Genomic DNA, 14010 nt, shown 5'->3' on the forward strand with positions numbered 1-14010 from the left:
CAAATCTTAGTTTACAGTATTTCTGCTATATTAAGACCAGGGGTACAGTGGGGGGCTAGCCTAGCCTAACAAATTGTTTCAAAACGTGGATGGATGTGGGCTTTTCACAAAACATACAGAGATCCTCATTAAAATATTAGCCAAGATTTAATGAAGTGATTGGTGGGATTCTCACTTGATAAATATAGATATTGCTTGCCACAAATTCTACTCATTTGTTAGAACAAGAGATATCACTTGCAGACAAAGTGCCCCACATAACTCAGTGTCTCACCTGCATTTATGTATTGATTTGTTGCCCTTGTATCTAACTTATAAACACTTTAATATAAAATTTTGAAATTGCTGATGGCAAACAAGGCTATTGACATCTGGAAAAGTGATACCATGGTAACAAAGATAATACAAATTGTACCTGAATACCTGAATCTTTTTTTTTTTAAAAATGTAACAACGAAAAGTTTTTGCAAGAGATTTATTAACAGATATATACTGAAAAAGTTAGCAGAATAATTGTGAAAAGAATAAAGTCAAACAACCTATGTTTACAAGAGTAATCTTTCAGATAAAATTGATAGTATTATAAAATTCTCTATGACAGAGATGTTCCAGATTCTGCATGATGGTTGCTGAATCAAATCGACATCCACTTAAACTTTCTAAGCTCCTGATATTAGTTTTTGGAACAGATGACAAATTATTAAGAACTTGAATTTTCAGTATAGTCAAGCTTTAATTATTTTTACAGGTATATTTTTAGATAGTTGCAGGTTTCTGCTATCTGGACAATATGTTATTTTTTATATTTTTAACAAAATACTTTGAAAATCTAATTCAATAAAACTCTTTTATATGTATTAATGAACAGGAAAGAAAGCGAATACAGCTTTCTAGAAGGAGCCAAACAAGGACATTTATGAAAGAGCTGGTTATTTATTATATTATTAGTTACCTATTGACATTTTAATGGAAGAATCTATCTTCATCTTCGAAAGAGACCATACAAATTTTGATAATTGCTAGTGGAATATTTTAATATAAAAAAAAAATATACATTTAAATTAAATTAATGTTAACTATGCTTCCTGTAAGTAATAAGTATCAAAGAAAAATAATATTTTTTTGGGCAATAACAGATTTAAAATGAGTAATGACAGTAAGAACCGCTTCAGTCTATGCTAAATATTATCACAACCTTTTTTCACCATACATTAAAAGGATGCTAGAAAGAGACTATTTGTCCATTTAAATGTTTAAATGAGTTATGTTTGAATTTTACTACGTAGGAAATGTAAAAAGCTAAAGTTTTAGATTATGAAAAGCATACATTATGTTGTAATACATTTTAAACAAGGAACTTCTCATATAAACTTTTAATATAAAGGAATATTAACTACAAAAGAAATATATATTTTTTCTTTCTTTCATTTAGAGAAAAAAGCAACAGAAGTTAACAAAATCACTCATGTACAAATTAGTAATTAAAAGAAATGCGAATAGTTCAATGTTTTCGTCTTAGTACTTGGTCAGTACTGATACTGGGACATGTTCCATAGCTTATCACTTATGCTTGGTAGCAGTGATTTTCCTGTGTGGAGGCAATAATTTCCCTGGCTGCCAATGATCTGGTACTTTTCCAAAGTTTAGTGCCACCTCAGATTCTTCCATGCCATTGTGTATTTCAATGTCATTCTAGAGGAAAATATGAATAAAACATGAATATTTTATTCCTATCATGTAACATCTGATAATGAAATATGATTATTAATTTGAAATACAATTTAAGTGAAAATGTTTTAAAAAATCCATAATGTATGTAGAAATTCCCTTGACAATGTATCCCTCAAGAATGCTTCATTCTGGATCATGCTGGAACTAACTGGGAACATTTTTCAGTTATTTCTTTCATGAGTATAATTTTATACATTCCCAGAAGATTCTCATGCTGGAGGTGACTATGCTGGGAAGAAATAACTGATTATTAATTAAAAATTACATATAATGTCAAGACTTTCACACAGATAATATGAATAAACAGCATATTTTTAGTAACTAACCAAAAAGAGAATATTGTCAAGCTAGGTACATGACTATTTCTGTATTTATGACTCGTATTGTCAGCTTTCCAGCAGTAATAATCTTAATTCCACATGATAAACTATGCATTGATATACAAGTATCATTTACTATATTTATTATTTTCATTTAAACCTTGGTTTTTCAGGACTTATCTTCATGCCATTTTCCTTACAATAGGAATCTAACTTAACCAGATCCAGTGCTACATGTTTACAAACAACCTGCATAAAAGCTGAATCCATGTATTATCATCACATGACTCTATTTGACTTTTCTCACATTATCAAATACTATAATTTCAAAAGTGCACAGAAGACTCCAATAGCACAGTTCATAATGTGCCATCACAAAACATGCACTATGCTTCTGGAAGGAATAATACAAAGATAACATTAGACTAAATGCTTGAAATTAAGTTGTTTTGTGCAATCTAAATGCGTTACAAAATTTCATTTGTGTTTTCAGCCAATTTATTTGTATACAAAAGGCAACATACACTTATTGACTGGAACTCTGTGGACAAATCAAAGAAGTGTCTCAAAAAGTCTCAGATCCAAGGGAGACTTTCTCAATATACAGTGAAGTTATGTAACTTCTTCAGTGACATAACATAATGTTGGGATCAACAGTTCTGATAAATGATTATAAGCAATTTGCATGTGGTTTGGATTTTCTCATAATATTAATGAACAAAGTGTGGACAAATGAGGTCCAATTGTATTTAATTTATTACTTATAACATTTCCCAAATTATTTGCAAAGCATTGGTTAATTGATTGGTCAAAGGTCACTTTTAATGGCAGTGACTTTACTATTCTGTCATTAGACTGATCATGTTACAAACAAGAGTCACATGGCGATGACATCTCCCTAGTCCCCAGCTTACATAAGGACATCTACAGAACATATTCTTGAGTCCAGCATTTTTTAATCCTACTACATCATCCAAAGCCATGGGTGAAAATTTGCTACACTCTCTTTTTACCTGTGGTTGCCTCTGCCAAATTTTCCTTATTGCTTATAAATGTACATGAACCTACTTAACAAATCAATGTAAGCCTGAGTAAAGTTTTCTCACAAGGTTGATCCAACATATGACCTTTCATGCTAAAAGGGTGGGTCAATCAGATTTTCTATTCCAAACAGTCAATTATCTATTAATAAGAGGTTACTTTAGTTGATATACGAGCTTATTTTATTGACATGTTGAAGATGTATTTTTGTTTATGCATATTCATGAAAAGCACAGAAATCTTATAACAGGCATCAATGGGTGAAAAGAAAGCATAGCAGATTTGACCCATGACTTGTGACAATGATTTTGCCTATGCTAGAACTCAACAGTAATGGATCTCAATTTATAAGCTTCTTATGCTACACTTTGTTTACATAGCACAATAAAAATATTCAATGTAGAGAACTGTCCATACAGATAGGATACAGAGAATAAATGACAATATCTCATATGCCCATTATGTGAGTATAATGGGGGAAAATAAAACAGATTTGTTTGCATAATGCATATAAAAAGAAAGCAGTCCAGACCTGGTCAACTCCAACTGACGATGTGGTGTCAGTGATGCTGTCAGGATTTGGTAGGCAAGTCTCTTCCTTCTGCCCAGCTGCTGGCTGGAATGCATTGTCCCCTGTCTTTAGGCTGGCCATAGAATGGGTTTCATATTCCAACCCAGTCTCCATTGGACTCTGAAGCAAAGGATGACCATACCAAATTCCTTACACATCAATGAAGCTGGCATTAAGCTTTATGTACTGAACCTATTATGGTATAAGGATCAAAAGGATACAACTTGCTTGATATGTATATGAAATATGGTTGAAATATCTAGAATGGTTTAAGAGTCATGCTTCAGCAATGAAAATGTTTACAGACAAACATACAACATAGTGATAGCTATAACACACTATCTTAGTGATGGCATAAAAATTATCACTCATATACACATCATTAATAATTTCATTACATTTTATAAGAGAGAAAGGGTGAGAGAGAAAGTGAGGGAATCATACCACTTGAGATCCATGTTTCTTAAGTCTTGATTTTATGTCTGCATAGCTGTCTCTCAGAGACCTCAAAGATATACTTTTACTCTGGTTGATTTTTAGATTTCTGAGGGAGAAAAAAAACAACAAATTCATTTACAAGCAATAATAGTTAAATCTGTCAATGTCTGCCATTTCCCAATGTATTCAGGGCCTGAAAATTCTGGTGGTCTAAAGTCTGGGATAGTTTGTTTTTATCTACAAACTGGTCATATGTAAACAGTACTAGCCCACTGGACCTTTAATATTTCTTATCTGTTTCCTATAATTCAAGAAAATGCATTTTTTTAATTCTTAAAACATCTGAAAAGAACCATGAAAGTGCACTGATACAAGTGGAAGTTGCCCAAAGTGGGAGATTAGTGGAGCACAATATTACTGAAAATCTGTAAATTTAGCATGCATTGTGCTGATCACCACTCTAAGCTTTATCTTCATCAGTCAAACGTCTGCCTGTTCTAAACAATAGCTAAAACTAAGCATCAATAGTATCAGTTGATGATATGATCTAAATATGCCAGGACTCTGTTTAAGTATGGATTTATCAGAGAAAGGCAAGAGTCAACCACATAAATATTTTCTGCCTCAAGATGAGTTTCACTGAATGGATTAAAATATCCCCGATCCAAAAAAGACAGAAATTATGATAAAAAATAAATGTGTTTGGACTTTGCAAGACAACTGGAAAAAGGCTTGGCAATGGGTTGATCATGATGACAAGAGGTCATTTATGTTTGTTCAGCATGTACGGCATACCCAGTGTCAGCCAATTGTTCAAGTAACTTATTCAAAAGCATATCCAATTTCATAACTGCCCCATTGATAGCACATGAAACAAGCAAAGAAGCTAAAAGCATACTACTTGCACCAGAAAGGTTACTGCTAGTAAATAAGACATACACCTCTCAATCATAAAAGACCCTGACTGCCTGAAAAAGTTGCAAAACTGAGTGCACAACCACTTATTCGCCATGTCAGAGGGATCAAAGCTAGCTGATTTCTGTGCTAAGACTATTGCACAGTGACTAGATTCTTCAAAGAAAACACAGCAACTGACACAGACACTTTGAGGGTCTAGGCAAAGAACATCTCAGGTTGAGCAATCTACCAAGTAGTCTGAGATTACTCTGACCTTTTCCAGCCCTTTTCAGATATTTTGACCACAAAATTGTAAAAATATGTAAAATTTGGTGGAAAAGGTCAGAGGAAACTCTATCTGCCAAGTGAAATGTTACTTTTGGGGTCAAAGACTGTACAAAAGCTGACTTTATGTGTTCTGTTCCCATCTGTTTCACTGAACAAACTTTGAATTTTAAATGTGTTCTAGCTAATTATGTCCAATATACATTGATGCTGGAAATTGCACTACTATATCTACTATTTGTACACTGTGGAATATCCATTTTATGAAAGACATTTATAAAGTTTGATAAATAAACTCTAGAATAAAAATTATTCTGCAAAACCCATTTTTCTTTGAGCCACAATGACCTTGACCTCTGACCTTAATATCAGCCAGCCCTTTCCATACCTTATGTACAAGAATTCCACAGACTTTGGGAAGTGCAATTATAATGCAAAAAACATTTTACATTTTTCTTCTTTCAGTCACTGGATATCTTGTTGGCATACCATTTCCACCCAAAATTAATTAATTTTTTTTATTTCATTCCCCAAGTGCAAGCTAGTCACATAGATTTGTCAAGGTACTTAGTCTAAATCTTAAGTTATCATGTGGAAAACAAATGATGAATAAAAAGAATGACATATAGACGGAGGTACATGGTTTGCTGAAATCAGATTAAACAGGATGTTGGTCAAATAGGAAATGGCTCATCACCATGGCACTGTTAGCATGAAGTGACAAAGTGAAATTATTGGTTAACTTACCCTGTTTTGTGCAGGATGAAAACAATAAGTGCTCCAACAAGAATTACTGACGTCAGAACTATAAGGACAATGGCCCACACAGGGAATGGCTCATCATCTTGACATTCATCATTGTCACAATGCTGACAGTAATTACCAGACCAGCCATTTATACAGCCACAGTAATAGTTTACATCAAAGTCCTTAATGCGTCTTATGTCATAGCAGCTGTAAGCTGTTCCATTTTTACCTGAAATACAAGAAACATGTTTATTCATTACCATGCCTGATCTTGACCTTCTATCCAATTATCAACAGGAACATTAATTTGTTCCACAAATGAAAAGATACATAAGCTGGCCTGAGGTCACTCACCAGGGCTGACACTTAGCCAACAGCAAATCACAATAGCAATTAGCCAAATGATCTTAATCAGAGGACTATGCTTTCTGAAAAGTTGTTTAAAGATATTTCTATTTTTGTGATGAAGTCATACTTAATGATTAAACATATTTTACTGTCACAAGTGGTAAAACTTATATATTGTAGAAGGATTGAATAAAAAAGATCTGCAACTTACTGCTTTCTCTTGATTACACAAAAAAATATTAAGTATCTGATAGCTAATTAGCATTAATTGCATAAATTTTTGAAAGCCTTTAATGTCAAGATGGTATCTGGCATATTTGATAAAATTTTATTCAATGGGATTCAGACATTTAAATTTTTTTTTGATATATTCTTTAGTAATGGCAGCTATATCTGAGAGCAAACAGGCATTATTTAATTGAATTTAAAAGGCCTTTTATTTCAAACTTAGTGAAATTATCTTCAGCAGATTTTGAAAAGATTGTAAATCTTAATCAGGTTTATGTTTTCTTGCGAATCTGGCCAAATTCTGTTTAGTTTTCAGAAAAAATGGTTTAAACTATAAAAAAGGACATTGTTAGCAACTGCTGGCACATTTGATACCATATTAGCAGCATCTGAAATGCCCTGATTTCAGAATGCTTTCTATAAAAATTTCTTTATGGTATAATGGTGGTCATTTTCAATGGAAGATCAGCACCATCTGTAAAAGCTTGAATATATAGTATTACTGCCAGGAAGCTGTAATTCAAATCTGGTTAAATTATGTTTACATGCTTTTAATAAGATGCTGCAAAAAGTATTTCTATTATCTGAAATTAAAGCAGTGTATGATGGCAGATCAACTTCACTGGTATAAATTTAAAAGGTCTCGATGGTAAAATGCTTTTGTAAAATTTTGTTCAAATTTGCAAAATGTTTCTTTAGAAGAACTGGAAAAGAGCAATTATAGTACTGATAGATGAACAAAGCTGGAAAATATCACTAAAAGCAGTGGATACCATAAACTCACTTAGTATTATCCCTAAGTGAGCTAAAAGTCTTGCAAAAGTTTTGAGGAAATACATCACAAATGGGTTAATGGCATGAATAACCATAAATTTCATGGGCCATGGATCATAGGTGACTAGATTAATTGAAATATGTACAAAGGAATATCAGCTATGGCTAGAACATTTGTAGTTAGTCTGATCTACTTTCAATTTAATCTCTGTTATGTCCTTCCTTTAGTGAATGTCAGCTGCTTCATTCAGAGCACTTCTAAATGGTATAAACTCCATTTTGTCTTGTGTTTTTTCCCCATTATATTCCAGACAGTTTATTTATAATATTTTTTTCTTTCCTTAAGTGGTCATAAACATGTCAAGATATCAGTGATGTTTGTGCCTGATGGAAGTTTTATTTGCAATGACTCTGATGTAGTATCAACCAAATGATGAATGATAACAGTCAACATGAAATAGTAACAAAGTGAAAAGTATGTATATAAAGACTTTAATGGGTCAGCAGCATAATCCTGGTATATAGTGCAATGATAGAGGCATTTAACGAGTACTTTGAAGGATAAACATTTGTGACAAATTCCATTATTCTGCAAAATTCTGTCACAGGCAATATTCTGAAGTTAACTGTAAAGGCTGGGAAATCTAAGCCCTGAAAAACATTAAGTAAAAAACATGTTATAAATTAAGTGTCCACTATGTATGAACATAACCCTTGTGACCTTGACTCTTTAACATTGGATCAAAATAACTTTAGCCATAATAATGTGAATGTATGTTTAAAGATAGGTTCTTTTATGGTCTAGATAATCAGTAAAAGTTGATAAAGATACCCCATGGACTACGAAAATATCTTCAAATGATCTAAATCATTTTGAGATTCAAATTACCAGTTCTCCATCAAAATTGTAGTAAGAAACAGCTCAGTGTAAAATATTCTGTACATGAAGAATATGCAACACTTGTATCACAAAAATTCTTGGGGAAGTTTTAGCTAATTATGTCTCATATATATTCATGCTGGAAATTGCTCTACTATATCTACTATTTCTACACTGTGGAATATCCTTTACAATCATTTCCTCTATTGGAATATTAGAGCTGTTGTGAGCATAAGCTCACAAGATGAGACAGTATTTTTGAAATAATTTTCTAAGTCTTTAAAGTAGATCATAGTGCCCACATTTCAGTATGCAACATACCTTCATCCCCAAATGCACTCTCAGCACAAGTTTTATAATTGGTCAAATGGTTAATAATCTTTGAAAAGTGGTCACACTGACTCAGTTTTGGCATGTGCCACACTTTTATTCCAAGCTGCACCCACAATGCAGGTTGTATCTCAGTGGCTGAAATATGGAAGTTAAATCGCAGATGGAAAGTGGCAGTTCATAAAACATGAGACATTAATATAATTAAAATTAAGCAAACTGAAGTTATGTTGTTGAAACCATTTTGTTTATGGATGGATGGATGGACAGATGAACATTCCTCCTCTTTCATATGGGGAAGGGTTAAAATTTAAGAAATGTATGTCCCTCATTTCTTGAAGCAGCGTCATATATTAATGATATACTTATTACTTTGGGTGCATACAGATGCTGCTCATTTATCTGAAATCTTACTTTGACATGTTCCTCCATTATGACATGGGAACTCCAGTACAGCAACAGTAATTGTGATGACATCTGAGAATTTTGAGCTGCTGTCCTGCACAACAAATTTAACCATCTCCAATCCAGTGAAATTTGACAGGTTTTGCTCATAGTTGACCTCCACCACCAGCCAGGTCATGTCATGAAGATTAATACTTGATTTGACCACTGGGCACTGTTCATACAAAGAAAGAAAGATGGAGACTTTACCTGGTAATCATCTTTCATTATTTCATATAGCAAGACAAGGCAAAAACAAAAATATACCCCCACTTCAGTGTCATGAATAATTATCCTTAATGGTGTTCAATTGGCTACAGAAAGTAGGTTACAGCAACAAGAGGCCCCAGATAGCAGAGTGGTCTAAAGCAACTGCCTTTATCAATCATTGCCATCTAACCTCTATTGGCATATGTTTGAGTCTTGGGACTCAACCTTTGTGGGTATGAGAGAATGCTTGCCAGTAAGTCATTGGTTCTTACCTGGATTTTCCCTGGGTTCTTCCTCCACCAGTTATACTGGCTGCCATGTATAGCCATTTATGTGCTGAAAAAATGTAAGTTGGGTGGCAACAGGTAAGGTCATAGTGGCCCAGTTTTGATTTGTGAAGTGTTTTCATTTAATGATGCACTCATAGCAAGCATGGTAGCAAAATGTGAAATGGTATTGTAATTAGTGCCCAAATGTTACTGGAACCAATTTTATTAAATCCTGAAAATTAGGGCAGTGACCCAGTTTTGGTGCAAGACAAGCCGCACACTAAGTGTAAATTTGATGACAGCAGGCATAATAGTACAGAAGTTGCAGGTTGAAGATGGAGGATGGACACTATTTCTTTTATAGAAATTTCTATTTTAATCCTGGAAATCAGGTTACTTTGATGTACTTTTGGTGTTCAATATCAATCTTAAGAAGCATTCTCAAAGTATATATGTATGCATGTTTTAGTATTTAATAGCACGTCAGCAAAATAATAGGTATATAGTGCCAATAAAAGTATAGTTCTAAACATGTACGTTTGATTGGTGGCAATAAATGAAAAGATGTTTATGATATAGCACAGATATCATTTTAACAAATTCTGAATAAATCATGGCAAAAATGACCATAATAACCCAGCTTTGATGCACAACATATATCCATCCAAGTGTAAGGTTTTTGGCAACAAGTGAAAATGCATAGGAATTAGAGTCCAAATACTGTTCAATATAAATATTTTGCTACGATTTTGTATTTGAAAATTAATACCATCATGGCTGGGTAACCAACAGTATATTATATTGTGAGAGATAGCTTTCTATCTTTAATGTGAATATTGGTCAACAAATGGTTTTTCAAATTCCTATTGTGTAGTGACTGAGGTGCTGATAGTGAATCAGAGAGGATGATAAGAGTTTAAAATGTGCTTTTGATTTATTTCAGAGCAAGGTCTATTGTCATGATTTCTGCTGAAAATATTGATGGTAAGCAAACTTTTAAAGTGTGATCTATACTAATGAAGGCTACAGCAACCTTTTCACCATTCTTTGAGTCATCAGTTAAAATTCTTTTGTAGTTCTTAAATTTGGAGAGAAGTTCCTTATAAAAGTTATGAAAAATCGACGGATTTTGTTCAGATTTTTTGTTCTTTATGTACAACAAAAAGTACTTTGGTTTATTTTAGAAGCCAGGGAGGTGTTGCAGAAACAAGAGATTTTTGGAATTTTGAAAGGTCAATTTTTCTATTGTCAAGACTGGAAGATATTATAATGCCAAAGGAAGTGATGACAATTTATTTATTTTGGTAAAATGTTTCGTATTTGGATTGGAAAACCAATGCAAGATAGGGTTTAATGGGCTTGATCTTAATTTTAGGGCATATTGTAAAGATAATGTTTCTCAGATGTGATAGAGGTGACTCATTTGCTTCAGTCAAATGGCTTTCACATGGGTCAAGCATTTCCAAATATGACTTTCTGACTGAACTGTAAGCAACACAACCAAGGTCCAGTTTTGATCTAATAAAGGGTCTGTATAGGTAAAGACCATTTTCTATCAGCATCCTAGTTAGTGTGCCCTACTACTATGAGTAAATCAAGGGCTTTCAATTTCTTAATGTGTAGAATGAAGCTTTCTGTCCAAGACAGTACCTAAAAAATTTGTTTCTTTAACAACTGGCATTGGTGTTTCATCCAGCATGAGTTCAGGATCATCCTGTTGTCTTTGTAGCTGACAGACATGCATGGATACTGTTTTTGATTTTGAGAATTTGAAACATTGGCATTGATCCAAATTTGAATCTTTGTTTGTTGATTGTTGGTACTATATAGCCATACTGGAAACCACTTTGGAAAGGAGATATTAAATTGTTAGTTTCCAAATACCAAACAAGCATGCTTTGAGCATTTGTTCCATCGTTTTACAGATAACAGCTCATCAAGACAATGGGATGTGCTATACTTACCATCTTTTGGAACAGGTATTACTGTGGCCTCTTTCAGTGAAAGTTTCCCAACAAGTGATTAGTGATAATTCTGCTAGGTGTTTCAAAAATTGGTCATGTTTTTCATCAGGCCTGGTGTTTATATCATGGGCCTTGTTTAAAGCATCCTTAACTTCCCAAAGTGAAAACAGTTACTTATCACTTTCTGAAATATTTTATATGAATTTAAAATGTATCTTCTCTTTCTGACTTTGCAGCCTTTGAAAATCTACTGAAGAATTAGATGATAATAAAATTTAAGAAAAATTATCAGAAGAGCATTTGCTGTCATCTTGGGAGTTGAAGTTTAATTTTAGATGTCAGAAAGATTTGCTTCTTTACTATTTATTTTGCAGAATGTGTCCCATACTTTCTTTAGAGAGGAACAGGATTTAAAGTAGAAACATATTTTTTCCATGATGTCCTCTTACATTCTTTAAGCGTATGGCAAGTTTTAGCCCAGAATATGTGGTACCTACTTAAATTTTTGGTATGGACAATTGTTAAATTTTCTCAATGCTTCTTTATGTTGTCCAATAGCTTCTTTACAACCTTCAGTGAACCATGGGAACCATGGGTTTTTGATTCTTTTAGATTTAGGAGAAGAATTTGTAATGGGTTCTTCTACAATCTCAAGTAAAACAGATGTAAAATGTTGAACAGGATAATTGATGCTTAGAAAGGTATCTCTACTAAGTCTAGTTGTGCAAAGTGTTTTAAACTTGGCCAAGTCTGCCTTATTTAATTTCCAGTGTGAAATTGGCTCACTGATGGTAAAGCAGATGTTCTTTAGAGAGATTGGGAAGGTGTCACTGCTGTGAAGGTCATCAAAGGCATTCCATTCATAATCAAAAAGCTGAGAAGGAGAACAAATTGTTATATATATGCATGTATATGTACACATTCCCTCATGTAAATACATTGAGGACTTGGTGTTATGTAGACACAAATCATGAAATGAAATGAAGTCTACCTTTTTGCCTCTGTCGTTTATATACTTTGATCCCCATAAAATGTTATGGGCATTGAAATCCCTGAGTAGAAAAAATGGGGTAGGCAGCTGTTGAACAAGGTTGTCTAATTCATTTGGATGTAAGCTGGTGTTTGGTGGTATATAAATAATATAATGTAATCACTCGATGAAGATGCTATCAATGGTTTGTAAATTTGTGGTTAGAAGAATGGCATTACGAGACTGATTGTTTACAACAATGGAAGCTTCTACTGAGGCCCTGTCAATATTTTGAGAGAAGGTGTTAAAACAGGAGTAATTTTTAAGTGTGATGTCCATATGTTTTGAAAAGTTTCCTGCAGACACAGCACTGTATGATCATGTTTATTAAATGCAGGAGAATATTACTGCAGTTGATTTCACATTCTCAATAATTCCATTGTATGATGGTGTTCTTCATTATGCATTAAACACAGATTGTGTATTAATTAGGTTAGACCTTTTGGGGAGGGACTCTTCTATATGCTTATTATGAGAAGGAAGGACACGGTTAAAAAAATTTGTTTGTAGGCCTGAAGACACCTTCAGTACTACCTCTCCACACCATATTTTCTGTAAATGCATCATTTTCTTCTGCTAACTGACTTGGATGGTTATAACAGTCTGGTCTATAACACGGTTGGTTGTATGGACCCCCACCACCATATTATAGTGGGGTCACACTGTAGTTTGTTGGACACTAGATACTGGAGGAGTCTCCAATTTATCATCCTGTCCATGGTTTTGCAAATACCGCTTGTAATTGATTAGGCATGATGGTTGGAGTGGGTCTGTACGGTGCTTTCAGGCTTAGGCACTGGTATCACTGTTGCTTCTAATTAAGACTTGGGGAAAATTGCTAGCTTCCCAGATTTTATTGAAAATGTCTTGCAGTGTACTGAAGCTGTATCAGGTAAGTACTTTTAAAAGTTGATAGTTCAGCATTATCAGGTTCTGCTGAAATGTCATGGCTTGATTAAGCAACTCTATCAAGTTTTTTACATGGCAGAAGTTTTCAGAATAATTCTCTTCTGAGGAGTTTATTGAGAATGTTTTGGCCAATGTATAAGATTTCTGGTATGGTTATGACCATATCATTAGATTTCTTAAAATGTTTTAATTTTTTACCAATGTTTTTTCATACCCATACAGATTTATTAAAGAAGAATGAATGCAACCTTCATAGAAAAGATCTTCATGTTTCTCTCTCAACTGAAAGAACAGTTCTAAAATTACAAACTGCAAAATATAAGAGCAAGACAAAATCCTTTCAAAATAAATGTTGTTGTTATTGTAGGGTTTAACGCCATCTTTCAGCACAAGATAGGCTATACATGGCAGAAAGTATAAATGGTGGAGGAAGAACCCAGGTAAACTCTGGAAAGGACCACCGACCCACGCAAAGCTACTGGCAAGCTTTCTCACATACCGACATTGGCCGAGCCCGAGACTTGAACCCATGCAGACAGAGGTGAGATGGCAGTGATCCAAAATAGTAAGCACTTTAGACCACTTGGCCACTCA

At 33.7% G+C, this 14010-nt stretch overlaps 1 protein-coding gene across 1 annotated transcript in view; it reads right to left on the reverse strand.

The window, feature by feature from the left end:
- Window positions 1-461: 461 nt before the first annotated feature.
- Window positions 462-14010, reverse strand: part of LOC149805056 (uncharacterized) — a 374091-nt gene continuing 360542 nt past the window's right edge. Inside the window, exons 91-95 of the mRNA XM_089946913.1 lie at window positions 9005-9209; window positions 6031-6259; window positions 4108-4207; window positions 3625-3783; window positions 462-1692 (exon numbers count right to left, since the gene is read on the reverse strand). Coding sequence (XP_089803039.1) covers window positions 1561-1692; window positions 3625-3783; window positions 4108-4207; window positions 6031-6259; window positions 9005-9209 — 825 coding nt within the window. The 3' untranslated portion in view covers window positions 462-1560. The remainder of the gene's footprint in view (window positions 1693-3624; window positions 3784-4107; window positions 4208-6030; window positions 6260-9004; window positions 9210-14010) is intronic.

This window comes from Sinohyriopsis cumingii, chromosome 2 (assembly GCF_028554795.1).
Source record: "Sinohyriopsis cumingii isolate HCF-2022 chromosome 2, ASM2855479v2, whole genome shotgun sequence".
Classification (NCBI taxonomy): Eukaryota; Metazoa; Mollusca; class Bivalvia; order Unionida; family Unionidae; genus Sinohyriopsis; species Sinohyriopsis cumingii.